This window comes from Trichoderma aggressivum, assembly GCF_033847375.1.
Source record: "Trichoderma aggressivum f. europaeum strain CBS 100526 chromosome Unknown scaffold_038, whole genome shotgun sequence".
NCBI lineage: Eukaryota > Fungi > Ascomycota > Sordariomycetes > Hypocreales > Hypocreaceae > Trichoderma > Trichoderma aggressivum.
Genome location: NW_026946404.1, coordinates 117,829 through 133,190, shown reverse-complemented (window position 1 = coordinate 133,190; position 15,362 = coordinate 117,829). Strand labels below are relative to the sequence as shown.

Here is a 15,362-nt window from a genome sequence, read left to right as displayed (position 1 = left end):
CATTTAATCATCGAACGCGTCGATCACTGGAATTGAATCATAGCACTCACTTTTGAACCTTTCTCTGTCAAGTCTCCGATAAAAGGAAGACTTCTATCACCTACAACCAGAGACCAGTGAAATACCACGTTAGATTTCGAGCCCAATGGCCACCTTCAAGTAAATGAGACCACTTTTGGGTAGCTTTCAGCTCATAACGGTACGTGAGGTAAGGGGGCAAATGCTTTCCAGCAACTCGGTAAACAAAGATCATCTCCATCCAGCTGAACAATAACTCAGCGGCTAACGCACAGCACGGACTTCGCGGCCCGCTAATCTTACCAATAATTGCCGTCTCAGAGCCCAATCGAAGACGCCGGCACAGGGGTAAAGTGGTGAACGCTAAGCCTGAAGGACTGCTGGCGGCAGTCTAAATGTGAATAGTCTCAGGCCACCGGAGAGCCAGCTCACGAATCTAGGCCCCGAGGGACTCAGATTCTAACTATCGATCTAGCTAGACAGTGGCCATGACCAAAAAAGGAAGCGATAGCTTCAAAGAAGAGCTGCCGGCAATTGGCGTCCACGAGGAGTGTCAATAATGTAGGGATGATCTCCAATTGCATGAATCTTGTAGGCGTAATAAATAGCTTGAAGCAGCCACTCTCATGATCGTCTTAGCTCTATCATCGTTCCCAACCCCAGTGTCTATCATCAATTCAGGATGAAGTTGCTCACCCTTTCCGTTGCGCTGTCCGTCATTCACGCTGTGGATGCTCGTGACCCAGCTTGCCATCCTCCTGCGCCTTCATGCCGATATGTCTCCTGGTGGACGGCAAGAGAGTGCAATGCTATCATCAGTGAGTTGATTTCTGGAGGGATAGAAAAAGGATTCTAGATGCTAATCTCTTTTGTTTTACAACTAGACTCTCGACATATCCGGCGCTCGACATGTGAGGCTCCTGAAGGAACCGTCATCAAGACTACCACGGTCACGCGCCACCCTACCATTACGCAAACCAAAACCGTGAAGCCCGCAACAAGCACCAAAACATCAACCAAAACTGTCACAGTCACAGACCCTGTGTATGTTAGAGCGTTCAATGGGAATGAAAAACATTTGGCTAACCCGATTGCCTCTTGAAGCACTCGTCAAGACACAACCACAGCCTGGGCCACTTTGACGGCGGTCGCAACTACAACAGCAGTGGAGAGTGATTTCTTGACTGTCACCATCACTACAACCTCTGTGGAGACTGATACTTCCAGCACCACAGTTACGACGTGAGTAGCTTCGTATGTCCGCCATGGGGTCTACACATGCTGAACTGATAATTGGCAGTACACAAGACAGCACTTCGATGCTCAGCTGGGCTCCTGAAACTTGCGCTCAGGGGCCACCAACAACAGCCGCTCAGGGACCACCACCCACTTTAACTCTGGCACCTACTTTTAAGCGCTCTGAAAACCACTATGACGAATTGCCTCGAGATTGCTGTACGTTGGTTCAAAGGAAAATACATAATAACATAGCCATGGGAGTTCAAGCTAACCTTGTCAATCTTCTAGCATGCTTCCTGACTTCGACAAAGAGCTGTGGCCCTCGCGTCACAAAGGTAGTCACCAAAACCAAGGAAGACCGCCCCAAAACCATCACCAAGACTGTTACGGATCGAAACTGCAAAACCGTCACCACCACCAAGACGTCCACAACTCATGTCAATGGAGCTCCGCCGCCCAAGCAGACAGTTACCTTGACTACTACCTTGACCAGCACCGCAACGGCTACCTCGACCAGCACGGTTGAGCAAACCACAGTTGCCACAGAATCCACTACGACGACAGTCGTTGCAGCCACCACCGTCACTACCGGAAGCGTAGTCACCCAGACCGAGAATCCTTGTGACCCTGCCAACATCAACAAATATCTCCTCCAAGGCCCTCCATACAGCCCCAATGTAGTCCTTGGCTTCCAGGGAGATGGCAACGGAGATCTCTCCAACTGTTGCCAAAACTGCCTCAACAATAGGGACTGCGTCTTCTGGAAGATGACTGCAGGTGGTTCTATCTGCCAGAACTTTTACACAAACCGAAATGTCCCAGTCGAGGGTTGCACCTCTAACGCATGCACAAGGGGACATCCCGTAATGAACGTCAGTCCGAATTCCGATGGAAACACATACGGCATGTCTAGATGCGGACAGTTTCAAATCGTGTTTTAACAATGATGAGGAGGAATATAGACCTGGTAATATGTTGAGATGATAACAACAAAAGAGCGACTTTTTCTTTTTCTGCTGAATAAATAATTATAATACATTGAGTTAGTTTCTACTTATTATATAGAGGGATAAAAAGAACATGGATTTTCCCCAGTTTCAAGCCTCATTCCCTGTTGGTCATATGTGGACCGATCGTCTCGATGTGTAATAGTTGCTATTCCCTTCCTTTACCCGACAATCTTCAATTATTCAGTTCATGAAGCTAGGCGGGCAATATAGCTGTAACTGAGATGTGATATTGGAGAATTTGTCTTCTTCATACAATTGATATGTTTGCCTATAACAGAGTGCTTAGACTGCCTACAATCACATGAGTCCATATTCATCGAATTTAAGATTCCTTCTGCAATTCAAACCACGAAACTCCTTTAGCTATGTACACCAAAGTCTAAGCCATAGGTAGTCTCCGTTTCCCTAGTCAGCTCTTATCAAGTGCCCAACCACGATCGGCAATCTCTCGGAAAATTCATTGTCTCCTGTTCTAAATGATAAAGAGACCGTCAAGTCCCTAGCCTATCCCGTATTAACGTTGCTCTAGTCGTGCGGGGTTGGAATTAAAGGCGAGAGCAAATTCCGGAGTAATACGGAGCAAGACCCCCGAGCTGACGAATGAATCAAGATTCTACAACTGTTATTTGGACCCAGGGCATTTCCAAACGTCTCCCATGGCTGAGAGTCTGCATAATTCCTTGCCGAATATTTCGGTCAATCAAGGTCAGCCAGAAGAGTACGTCCCACGGAGGCGCAATAGAACGGGGTGCTTGACATGCCGTCGAAGGTACGGGACATCTACCCCCGTGAATCGGATTTGGGTAATTGACTGGAGGGGAAACGTGTAGGAGAAAGCGATGCGATGGTGTACGAAATGTTTGTGGTCATTGCGTTCGTCTCAATCTAATCTGTCACTGGCAGGGTTCCCGTGATGTAGGCGAAGGCTCTGCCTCTTCCTCACATTCGGTATTACAGCGACCACGAGCGACAGATCATTCCTGCGTGCCATTGACCATCCCAATCGCACCTGCTCCTTTTCAATTTCTCCAGAGCGATGCCCCGGAACTTGCGCGTCGCTCACTTGATCGCAAGTTGGCGCTGAGATACTACGTTCAGGTCTTCAATACTATGCTAACTACCAATTTGGAAAATAACGGATTCCTTTCTGGTACGCTTTTACTCTCAAACTTTTCTTCTAACTAGTACAGCAGAGTGAATAACACAAAGCAGTGCTATTACCCATGGCAATTGAGGAGAAAGCGCTTCTTGATATGTTGATTGCATGGTCATCATCTCATCTATCCCTTTGCGACGACACCTATCGTATCAAAGCCCTCGAGCATCGATCTACAGCTTTGCAGTCTTTCACAGCATCCTTGTTAAAGAATGAATTACCTGAAGTCTCGTTGGCTTGCTGTCTCGTCTTCTGCTCAATGTCGGCCGTCTTGGGCGATACTGCGGAGTGGCGTAACCATCTTGTGGGCGCCGCGCACATAATCCGACAAGCCTGGCTCTTATCGTCATTAAGTGAAAGCCCGAAGAATCTTCCATATGAGATCCGATGGCTATTCAGAAATTTCGCGTATCACGACATCCTCATGAGCGTAACATTGGATCGCGAACCTCTGATACCAGGGCGATACTGGATCCCACAGCCGATAAATGAATTGGATTCGTATGTTGGGCTGGCATCTGAGCCATTAGCCCTGATTTCTAAAATCAGCTCCCTGAGTGGTGACGCTATCCGGCAAATGGAAAGCTCAACACCTTGCAGCGACTCTGAGTCGACATCTTCCTCTCCACACGACACCGATGATTCTTCGCTTTCTCAAACGGTAGATCTTATTTCTCAAGCGTATTCAATAGAATTTGAGCTTCAAGATTGGAAATGCCCAGAATCGAACAGTCAGTGCCTTGTCAATCTTGCAGAGGCCTATAGAAGCTCAGCTCTCATACACCTATACCGTGTGATGCGACGCCGAATACTAGGATCAAGCACAGAGCTTGAAGGCAAGATTGCAAGCCAGGTTGCTTCAATTGTATATCAATTAGAGCAGATGCCACTAGGATGCCTCCCAGAATGCACTTCGCTGTTCCCTCTCTTCATGGCTGGGGGCGAGACTCGATCTAAGTCAACAATGCAGTTTATCCGCGAAAGATTGCAGCACATTGCGACGTATCGACACTTCCAAAACGCCGCCTCTGCGTTGTCAGTCTTGGAGGAACTATGGCTGCAACATACGAGTATCACAGGACCGATGACCGGCTATTTATTAGATTGGCTTGATATCATTAGGCGGAGGAACTGGGAACTCGCGCTTTCTTGATTCCATCTTCAAGCGCTAACCATTTGGTATGTATATATAGAGATTATGGGCATCGCGCGAGCTACGGTTTTACAAATGGATAAATGGAACAATGGGATACTGGAATGATCATTAGGGCATTGAATTCTTACTTCAATTATTAAACTTATGACTGTGTGTTGCTATCGAATTTGACCGTAGTTTACGACCCATCTTTAAGCTATCCTTCCCTATTTGCAATGACTTCATCCTCTTCCATGTACTCTGAAAATTCATACGTCGCAAACTTCCTTGTCGGGACTTTTCTCTGGAACATAATGTCCAACTCTTCAAAGGTCCGACCCTTGGTTTCCGGCAGTGCAAGGAAGCACCATGCGAGGCAAGGTAGAGACACACCGAAGAAGACAAAGGCGAGTTTGCCGCGCAGGTTGCCTTGATCCGGGTTGATGGCATAAGGAATGCCTACAGCACAGGCAACATTGATCAAGGCGTTTATAGTCGTTGCGATGGCGATTGTCTTGTCTCGCAGTTTTGCCGATGAAACTTCCGACAAGTAGACGAAGCAGAGCGGGCCGATTGTCAAATCGTAGAAGAAATTGTAGACGACCATCATGGAACACTGCGCCCAAACGACGTTGTGATTTGTAGTACCGTAGCCAGGCACAACGTCGAGAACTCCTACTAAGAGAACAATGATAACCAAGATGCTGCAGCCTTGGTTGTAGATTGTGCGGCGGCCGAATTGATTGAGCAGGAACCAAGAGAGAACAGTTCCTACGAAACCAACGCCTAGCAGCCCAACCCCAAGGTTAAAAGAGTCGCTTGCTTCCAATCCAGCTAATTCGAAGAAATAGACAGCGTATCCGATAACCAAGAAGTTGGCGACCAGTGGCTGAATGGCATAGACCATTATGCAGATGATTGTTCGTCGGAGATCTGTGTTTTTGAAGCAGTCTATGAATGTGGCTGTATCAGTCTCTACTTCTTCGAGGGATGTTGTAAGCTGTATGTGAGCAAGAAGCATGCTCGTATCGACCGATTCGCTCGTGAGGCGTTTGAGAGATCGCTCGGCTTTCTGAAGCTCGCCTCTGCGGACCAACCACCATGGACTCTCGGGACAAAATGGCAACAAGACCAGAATGATGATGGGGAAGATCAGTTGAGTTGCAAATGGTATATCGTATGCCCATCGATCGTCGCGATTTTGGCAGCCAGCCAAAACGCCACTTGCAACAAGCTGGCCGATAACGAATGACAAGTTGACAAAAGCCGCTGCAATGCCTCTGAATACCACAGGGGTAACTTCTGAGATATACGTAGGAGCAATGACGGGGTAGGCACCAAGAACCACGCCGTTGATAAGCTCCGCTATGAGGATCTGAGGTCGGTTTTGAGCAGAAGTTTGTAGTGCAACGGTGATGAGAGTAACGCAACAACAGGCGGCTAGGGTCCATCGACGTCCAAACTTCTCCAATGGCCATCCAACACCAAAGGCACCAAGCACCTGTCCGACAGGGACGCCAAGATTGAAAGCAGACTGCCACTTTGCTTGGACAACAAACGATCCATCGTCAAGCTCAACGCCAAAATCATGTTGAAAGCGCGGGATTGCAATCAGAGTACCGACCAATTGCGGATCAAATCCGGCCATGATGACTCCCAGGCTGAAGACAAAGGACCACCCAATTGCTGATCGATAATGAAGGAAGACATCCTTGAGAGTCAGGCTGTGCTCTGTGACTCGAGCATCTTGAGCCTGCTTGGCAATGGCCACATCGCCCATGTCTATTTCATGGTTGGCTTTCTCAGTCGGAGCAACATGAATTTCTTCTGTCATGTTGGTGACCACGAATGATGACCTTGTGGTCAATTTAGAAATAGTAAAAAAGTTAGCTGATGATGGAAATACTTGAGAATTCTGCTATCTTCTCAAGATGAGTCGGCGATGGTATGCTGATTTTCATGGAGCAGATGATTGCATTTTATGTATCAACGGTCTCGTTATCATGATGATAGTCCCATGGCAATTCCGGTGTGAAAATGAAGGTTCAAAATGCCTTCCCCATGCTTTCCCTTCCCCAGACTCATTGTCATAATAGAACTAACCTCAATAGCTGGAGTTTATTGCCCTTGGTAAGCAGCTAGTTTGGTTCAGCCAGTCTTATCTTCCATTATCTGCCACATCTCTCCGGGTCTCGTGCTGCTCCGTCTTCGGTTCTTCGAGACCTAGACTAATAAGCACTGTTGAGTGGTTCGCCGTAAGCGCTCGGCGCTGCTAACCATAACAAGTCAACGGCTTCAGACTAAAGTTCACCACGATCTATTCCCACGTTTAGCACTGATGGAAAGACACGATGCGAGGTAGAGCCAGATGAATGATACTCCAGTTATGGATATGACAATAAGAGAATCCTAAGAGAAGATATGATCAAGGCAAGATAAGAGAGCGACTCTCCATGCTCCTACGCTTCCCATCGCTTTCGCAGGTTGAACCCATGCTTCCCCTCTCGTTCCTATCTCAAGATGCCCGTCAATCAATTTGTTGCCAAGTCACATGTTCTTCATCGTGCCTTGGCATATGAACCACAGAAGATTGTGTCAGGCTCGGGCATCTCGTTTATTCTAGAATCCGGGCAAGTTGTCTATGATGCCTCTGCTGGACCATCCGTCTCCGTCTTAGGACATCATCAGCCCGAGGTGACAAAGGCCATCGTCGACCAACTTGACAAGATCGCCTACGTCTATTCTGGAAGTCGGTATACTTGCGATGCTGCTGAGTCTCTGGCCGCCGAACTCTTGAAAGATGCCCCTGGAGGCCTGGTCAAGGCCATTTTTGTCAACTCTGGTAGCGAAGCAACGGATGCGGCCCTAAAATTGGCAACACAATACTTTTGCGAAGTCGGACAGCCCAAACGAATCAACTTTATTGCTAGGAAGCAAAGTTATCACGGCAACACCCTCGGTGCGCTGAGCGTCTCTGGCCACGAATCGCGTCGTGCATATTACCGCCCCTGGATAGCTAATAATGTCAGCTTTGTTGATCCATGTTATAGCTACAGGGCAAAAGGAGAATTCGAAACCGACGCTCAATATGTTGAGAGATTGAAGTTACAGCTAGAGGACGAATTCTTGCGCTTAGGCCCGGATACTGTTGCAGCATTTGTGGCCGAGACGGTCAGCGGTACAACACTTGGATGCGTGCCCCCGGTATCTGGATATTTCAAGGCAGTTCGCGAAATCTGCGATAAATACGGAGCTTTGTTGATACTTGATGAGGTTTGCATACTCATTATTCCTATCAGAGAGAGACTGACAGTTGATAGATCATGTGCGGTATGGGAAAGACAGGCACGATGCATGCCTGGGAGCAGGAAGGTATCAGAGGGCCAGACATTCAGATGATTGGAAAAGCATTAGGAGGAGGTTTCGTCCCCCTGTCTGGTGTCTTGTTGAATCAAAAAGTCTTTGATGGCCTAGCTGGGGGCAGCAGGGTGCTCGCTCACGGCCATACTTTTCAAGCTCACCCAACAGCTTGCGCGGCGGCCCTCGCTGTCCAGAGAATCATCAAGCGGGAAAACATCCTAGATCATGTCGCAAGTATGGGCCGGTTTCTTGAGGCAGAGTTGATCACAGAAATTGGCCCTCTGGCACATGTTGGAAATATACGTGGAAGAGGACTGTTCTGGGCTGTCGAGTTTATGCGTGATCCCGCTACCAAAATTCCATTCCCTGTTGAGCACAATTTCTCGAGCCGCATAGTGGAAGTTGCGGCAGAATTGGGCCTCAATGTTTTGGGAAATTTGGGCAAGACTGGGAAGATTGATGTAGAACTAGTCATCCTAGCGCCGCCATACATTGTTACAGAGGAGGAGATCAAGGCCATTGTTGCAATTCTGAAGAAGGCGATTCTTGCTGTGGCGGAGGAGCACGTCCTTCGCTACGGTATCAACGGCTTTCACAAATAGTTTGCAGCATTAGCATAGCAATAGGCCTTTAATCCAGCGTTATGCAACGAATTGCTCTTTAATAGAGATACAATTGTGCTCTGGTCTTCATAATTTCCAGCCAAACAACAAAGAAGTCTAAACCTAACCCGTAATGAAAAGCTGTAATCAGTTTTTTCATATAGAAATTGCTTCAGTTTGACGTATCTAGGGAATCTATTCAAGCTGGTGTTGTTTTGTTTTTTAATTTGAGGCGGGCAGAAAATACACTCGCCCCTCATATGGCTGCAAACTCAGTAAAGCCTCCATCTCGTTATCTCTCTCCGCGTAATTTCCAAGCAATAAGCTGCCACGATCGATCGGACACATCCATTCCACTTGTTTTTCAGAGAATGAGCAGACAATCAGGTATTGCCCTGTAGCATATGTCCTAGTGTAGGCATAGACGTTCTCGTTCTCATAGTCTACCATTTCAAACTTTCCACGAATTAGGCCAGGGTGCTCTTTTCTAGTCTTGAGCACAAGCTTCCAAAATTTGAGCACGCTCATAGTAGAGCTTGTTGATTGTGTTTCAACATTCCATTCTTTGTAGTCCCGGTTCACTTTGATCCAAGGCGTTCCTGAAGTAAAACCGGCGTTGATATCAGCATTCCACTGCATCGGTGTGCGCGAATTGTCACGTCCAATTCGCTGAATCTGCTTCAGTGCATCTTGGATATCTCCATTTTTGGCCTCGACAGCCTCGTAATACTGAATCTCCTCCAAATCTCTGAGCTCATCGAAATTCCAAGAAGCTGGATTGGCCATGCCGATTTCTTGCCCTTGGTAGAGAAACAGGGTACCTCTACCTGTAGCGTGGAAGAGCGCCAACATCTTGGCAGATACATCGCGATATAGGCCGTCATTTGCCCATCGACTAACAATCCGCGGCTGATCATGGTTCTCCAAGTACAGGCTATCCCATCCTCCATTAGCTTGATTGAACTCCATAAACTTTCCGAGAACGTCCTTGAGTTCAGTGAGCTTCCATGGCTTGTAGTTGAAGCATGTTTTGCCAGGTTGGTGATCGATATACATGTGTTCAAAGTGGAAGAGCATCTATAACATATTAACAAACTTGTTCATTAAAGGAAAAAGAAGATCAAAACATACCTGAAGAGGAATGCCATTTTTAACCAGTGGTAGTGCTTGCTCTGCGTTTTTGACTCCTGGAGCCTCTCCAACTGTGAAGGCATTGGGGTAGTATCGAAGAACCTTTTCGTGCATCTCGAGCAAATAATCTGCTACTTTTGGTCCATTGAAACGATGGATTAAGCCGTATTGATAGGGATTTTGAGGATCAATGATGGGCGCATCCGGAAAACCAGGTGTCTTGGAGATACAGTTAATGACATCCATTCTAAACCCATCGCAGCCTTTATCCAGCCAAAAGCGCATAACGTCCCATACAGCCTCTCGGACCACAGGATTCTCCCAGTTGAGATCAGGTTGCGATACGTCGAATACATGAAGATAGTACTCCTGCAGTTTGTCGTTCCATTCCCAGCATGAGCCACCGAAAATGGCGCCCCAATTATTGGGCTCCTTTCCTTCTTTGTTCTTCCCCCGCCATATATACCAATCTTTCTTTGAGCCTCCATTTTTGGCGTCCTGGAACCATTCGTGCTGATCTGAGGTATGATTGACGACTAGATCCATGACGACTTTTAATCCTATCCGATGGGCTTCTTCAACCATGCGCTCCCAGTCCGCCATGGAGCCAAAGTCCGGATGTATCTCTCGATAGTTGGAGATGTCGTATCCTATATCAACCATTGGAGATGCATATACTGGAGACAACCATACTACCTCAACACCGAGATCCTTGAGATAAGGTAACTTGGAAGTGATGCCATTGAGGTCGCCTTTTCCATTGCCGGTAGTGTCTTTGAATGATACAGGATAGATTTGGTATACGACGGTGTCGCGCCACCAACCGGGTGCCTCCATGGCGATTCTATCTATTTGGAGATATTTAGTAAAGTGAGGGACAAAGTTTTCGACACTGAGTGAGAGTGTTTGGAGAGCACTCTAAGAGTTGGTGATGAGAGACTCGCTTTGATGGTACTTCCGCTCTCCGTCTGTACGCCGACCGAAATATCAGTCCGCTGACAAAGTGCCTAGGTAACAAAAGCAAATCTAAGTGGAAGTAGCGAGGATCAGGTTGTTTCAACAGATACGAAAAGTGACCCCCAGGTGTCGGAAATTATCCGATAGCGGCGGCGCCTGCGAAGCGCCTGGCGCATCTTGGTATCTTCACTGTCATCATTTAGTCGTTGAAACAGTGGGTTGGCAAACAGCTAGCTTTCCGTATCATAAGAAATCTTCCCCGCGCCCGAAGCGCTCGGCGCCCGGATTGTTGGTCCGTTATTTACTAGCCCAATAATTGGAAACGAGATGGACCACAATATCCGCCAGAGTGTGAACATCTCCGGATCTAGCTTCCATACGTTCACACTGAACTTAGTTACTCGTTGGAGACTCGGATATTGTAATAACGGATGAATCTTGGCATCACGACTCGTACAAGCATGCCTCTTGTCTCTGGTATAACTTGAGCTTATTAGCACACATCTACACACATGATTAACCTTCATAACGACTTTCAAATTAATTCGGACTGCAACACTTACAATGTCTTCAACCACAAAACCCGATCAGAATGCTCTTGCCTATCGGGGCCAACCTCTTCCCAACGTTCTTGAAGATCAAGTCGTCCCCGATGTCCTAAGTCTTAACTGCGATGAGCGTCTTTGGGTCCCTCAGTCCGATCAGGTCTGGTTTAGACCTCTGCTCTTCTCCGTCAGTCAAGGCTTTTTTGTCAACATTCTCAGAGTTCGCAAATCTGGAATACTATCACGACATCGCCATGCCGGCCCTGTGCATGCCACAGTGTTAAAGGGTAGATGGCACTATCTCGAGCATCCTTGGTGGGCTGAGGAGGGCAGCTATGCTTTTGAACCTCCAGGTGACATCCATACCTTGGAAGTACCTGATGATGTGGAGGAAATGGTTACAATGTTTCATGTTACTGGCGCTTACATCTATGTTGACGTTGATGGCAACCCTGTTGGCGTGGAGGATGTCTTTAGCAAGATTCAGAAAGCCAAGGAGCATTACGACAAAGTGGGACTGGGAGCGGACTTTGTGAACCAATTTATTCGATAGAGCCGGGAATTTATAAAAGCTAAACAAAATTGAATCGAGACTGAGCTTTACAAGGCATCCAGCAACTGACAACAAGACTATTGAGTGACGCCAAATCACATGTATTCTTTAAGCAAGTAGCGCAAAACTGGCGGCTTCCACTAAACTAGCCTCACTCTGATCTCTTATTAACACCTATAAAGTGTGGGGGATCCGTTCGTCGAGGAAGGGGGACGTGACGACGATTGATGTAATTAACATTTAGAAAGTAGACCAGTTCGAAAACATGCCAGAAAACATCAAAGTCGCAGTTGTTCAGCTGCATTCAAAAGTATGCCAGTCCTCTTCATTTTCACCTCTCCGTTCTAAAACGTTCTATAGCCGCTTGATGTAGATGCCAATTTTACAAAATCCTGTCGCTTCATCCGACAAGCAGCTGAACAGGGAGCCCAGCTTGTCGTTCTACCAGAGTGAGCGCATCATCATTTTATCTGTTGGCATTCACCGTATCATGTTTAACTCAATTATGCAGATACCATTTGAACGGATATTTACCTGAAGAGCCCATATACATCGAGCAAGCAGCACGATGTCAAGAATACCTTGACCGATACTGCGCGTTGGCACGGGAGCTTAGCATTTGTCTTGTCCCAGGAACTCTCGTCGAACGGCATCCAGCTACAGATCAGACTGCGCTTATTGGTAGTAAACGGATAAGCGGTGTAGATGGGGACTACCACTTATTCAACACATCTTACTTCATCTCACACGAGGGGGAGATTCTGGGATCATATCGGAAGAAAAATCTTTGGCATACTGAACGTCTTCATCAATCTCGAGGCGAGAAGAAGCACTCTGCAATATCTACTCCGTTAGGGAAAGTGGGAATCTTGATCTGTTGGGATCTCGCTTTCCCAGAAGCATTCCGAGAGTTGGTAAGAGATGGTGCAGATATCATCATCGTGCCGACCTGTTGGACCCTTGATGAATCATGTTCTTATGGACTAAAACTAAATCCCGACTATGAAAGCCTCGTGCTCAACACAATGATCACATCTCGTTGCTTCGAAAACAGTTGTGCTGTTGTATTCGCAAATGCTGGCGGGCCCCCGGATACGTTTGTTGGGTTATCCCAGGTCGCTATACCATTTATAGGTCCTGTCAATCGTATGTCGGACAGTTCAGAGGGGGTTTTCACTGCCGATATTGATATGGAAGTATTAAAGCAGTCGGAGCTCAACTATAAAGTGAGAGAAGACATGACAGGCGAGGACTGGCACTACTAAGAACACCAGGGTAGGATTGACGAACCTTCATGGTTAGACTCGGTGCTCGCCTTGTCGACAATATTAGAGTAGTCTCCGTTACTAATGCTCATGCAAATGCTCATGCTAGATGGACAAAACTAAGATGAATCACATAGCCTCTACTCTGTGCTCATCATCAATTGGTTGAATCAACTTAGTGCTTCCTAATGAGGCAGGATGGGATGCATTACATCTGCAAAGCGATGCTAGAAGCGCTACTAATGCATTGGTGTGCTTCAGCGTCACGACATGTACATTTGTCAATCATTCGATACAGTCCAGGTTTTGAACAATGCACCACAGAGTCATGCCACCAACAAGTTCTAAGAACTACTGTACTCATCAGCTGTGATAAGGACTCAAGTGTAGCATTTCGAGGATGGTCGTAGAAATTGCGATGGTGTTATTATCTTCACATTGGTGGGTTAGATACTTTATTTTCGTTAAAAAAAAAGCCAACAGTCCAGGGACATTTCTTTACAACTTTAACAATATAGAATGAAGAGGACATCATTGAGCATTTTTAGAGAATTTTGATTAAATTTACTCGCTTGGTTGTGACGGTAATCATCACGAGAAAATGGCGGGAAGCGAGTTCGCCTACGAGGAATAGCCTGTGATTCCCCACGAATGGAGGATATCTTACGAATCAACATGTACAGCAAATTTCCCTTATTATTGACAACTAAGATTGTGTGGATCTTGTTTCAATCATCGGATCGTAACCTGTTGTTCTGCATGCGTCATTGGTTCTGCGTAAATGCAACGGTCATGTCCGGCGTCCTACACCAAGAATCTCGATCTCGTCAAATGCAACGGTTAGTCCGCTAATTTTCGCCTCGTAAGCCAAATGGAATTACAGATTCTGCCTTGCAATATGCACTTCCATCCCGTTTGCAGGATACACCGAGAAATCTGCGCGTCCGCAGGCGAACGCTGTTCTCCCTAACGCGACGCGCAAGCTCTGCAGCCATGTCGACCACCCATTTCTGCCCAATTCGTTGCCACAGATGCACGAAGTCGGCTTCGGGCTGATTCGAGTCAAGTGTTGAGGTCTGCGGCTAGCTGGACATATGCAATCATCGTCATTGGGCTCTGAATCGCGTCTGTTCCCGCCGCACAAGCCAATCAGGCTGGGTGTATGTACTCCACGTATTGGCCGTCAGACTTCAGCTGTACAAGGGTGTGATGATAGATGAACGGATGTAACTCCAACGCATTCCCCGGATTACTAGTACGAGAAAGCTGAGGCTCTGCTGCGTTCTTTGGGTTCAATAATATTACAGACATAATGATATGGGTGACAACACAGGTAGGTAGTTTTAAATCATCTATTACACTATTAAGAAGAAGATTAGATTTCCATAGCGGACACTGTTGCCAGAGACACGGGTGTTGGCTCATCTTAAGCTATATGTACAGCGCCTGTGCATATGCATTTGTGGGTAATCATTGTTGATATGTGATATCTACGGAATGGCGACATCAATCATGTCTCGGAGAACGTTCGTGGTCCTTCCAACATAATAAGCATGCATTCTAATACTACAGCGGTTTGCATCTATTTAAAAAAAAAACAAGGTAAACCCCATCTTGCCACATCGGCCACAATGATCCGCTGTTATCTACAGACATACTACCGAATGAATGAACTGTGAAAGACTTCAGATGGTACTTGTGTTTTACGGATAGCTACCAAAAATAGAAAGCTCCTCCAAAATGCTCCAAATATTTATAGCCCCATATCTATATTTAAGCCCTGGTTTCAGCAGGGGAGAATGGGTAGGCCAGACTTTTCGCCGCTATCGTTTGGGCGTGTATAAGGTCTTTGACGTGTAGCTCCACACAGCATGCGGCTCTATCACTTATTCCACGCAGTTCAGGCCAAAATACGGATACTGTTTGTGGCTTAGCATCCACCGTCTTTTGAGACTCGAGGCTCTCAGCCGTTCCAAGTTGCCACCCGGGCACCATTTGTGAAGCGGCTGAGGCCCCGGCTCGGTTACATCCCTGTCACATTGTGAGGCCAATACGAGTACTACTTGCTGCCCTACTTGTATAATGTCGTGAGAATAAGGAAAGGCGTATACCGATGCCAGATCCGACGTCGGTTAGCCGCAACGCATGAGCCTGGTCCTCACCGTTGAGCTGAGAACCTCATGTTCTCTGGACCGGGATACCAGCCTATGGCATGGCCCAAGCGCGATAAGGCAGGGTAGAACGGACCAATGTCTCCTTCAGAGATCTCAAAGCCTACAGTAGTGTTTTGCCAATGACGGCTCAACACATTACGTATCCTTGGTGGAGCGGCCCTATGTTGTTATTCCACGTAGCACGCGGCGGCCAATCTGTGGCCAAGTTGTGAGTAGG

General features: G+C 47.0%; 5 protein-coding genes across 5 annotated transcripts; 3 read left to right on the top strand and 2 right to left on the bottom strand.

The window, feature by feature from the left end:
* Positions 1–700: 700 nt before the first annotated feature.
* Positions 701–2,198, top strand: Triagg1_8085 (uncharacterized protein; the record flags this gene model as incomplete). Its single annotated transcript, XM_062902892.1, has 5 exons — positions 701–836; positions 903–1,062; positions 1,123–1,260; positions 1,319–1,473; positions 1,546–2,198. 5 exons carry the CDS (start codon positions 701–703, stop codon positions 2,196–2,198), a joined length of 1,242 nt encoding a protein of 413 aa, XP_062752930.1.
* Positions 2,199–4,775: 2,577 nt separating this feature from the next.
* Positions 4,776–6,392, bottom strand: Triagg1_8084 (uncharacterized protein; the record flags this gene model as incomplete). The annotated part of the gene is made up of 1 exon (XM_062902891.1): positions 4,776–6,392. One exon carries the CDS (start codon positions 6,390–6,392, stop codon positions 4,776–4,778), a length of 1,617 nt encoding a protein of 538 aa, XP_062752929.1.
* Positions 6,393–7,078: 686 nt separating this feature from the next.
* Positions 7,079–8,520, top strand: Triagg1_8083 (uncharacterized protein; the record flags this gene model as incomplete). The annotated part of the gene is made up of 2 exons (XM_062902890.1): positions 7,079–7,831; positions 7,879–8,520. 2 exons carry the CDS (start codon positions 7,079–7,081, stop codon positions 8,518–8,520), a joined length of 1,395 nt encoding a protein of 464 aa, XP_062752928.1.
* A 222-nt stretch (positions 8,521–8,742) lies between these two features.
* Triagg1_8082 (CAZyme family GH13) lies at positions 8,743–10,488 on the bottom strand (the record flags this gene model as incomplete). Its single annotated transcript, XM_062902889.1, has 2 exons — positions 8,743–9,597; positions 9,652–10,488. The coding sequence occupies 2 exons, from the start codon at positions 10,486–10,488 to the stop codon at positions 8,743–8,745; spliced, it is 1,692 nt and encodes a 563-aa protein (XP_062752927.1).
* Positions 10,489–11,172: 684 nt separating this feature from the next.
* On the top strand, positions 11,173–12,971 carry Triagg1_8081 (uncharacterized protein; the record flags this gene model as incomplete). The annotated part of the gene is made up of 4 exons (XM_062902888.1): positions 11,173–11,664; positions 11,951–12,016; positions 12,067–12,155; positions 12,218–12,971. The coding sequence occupies 4 exons, from the start codon at positions 11,173–11,175 to the stop codon at positions 12,969–12,971; spliced, it is 1,401 nt and encodes a 466-aa protein (XP_062752926.1).
* Between the last annotated feature and the right edge of the window lie 2,391 nt (positions 12,972–15,362).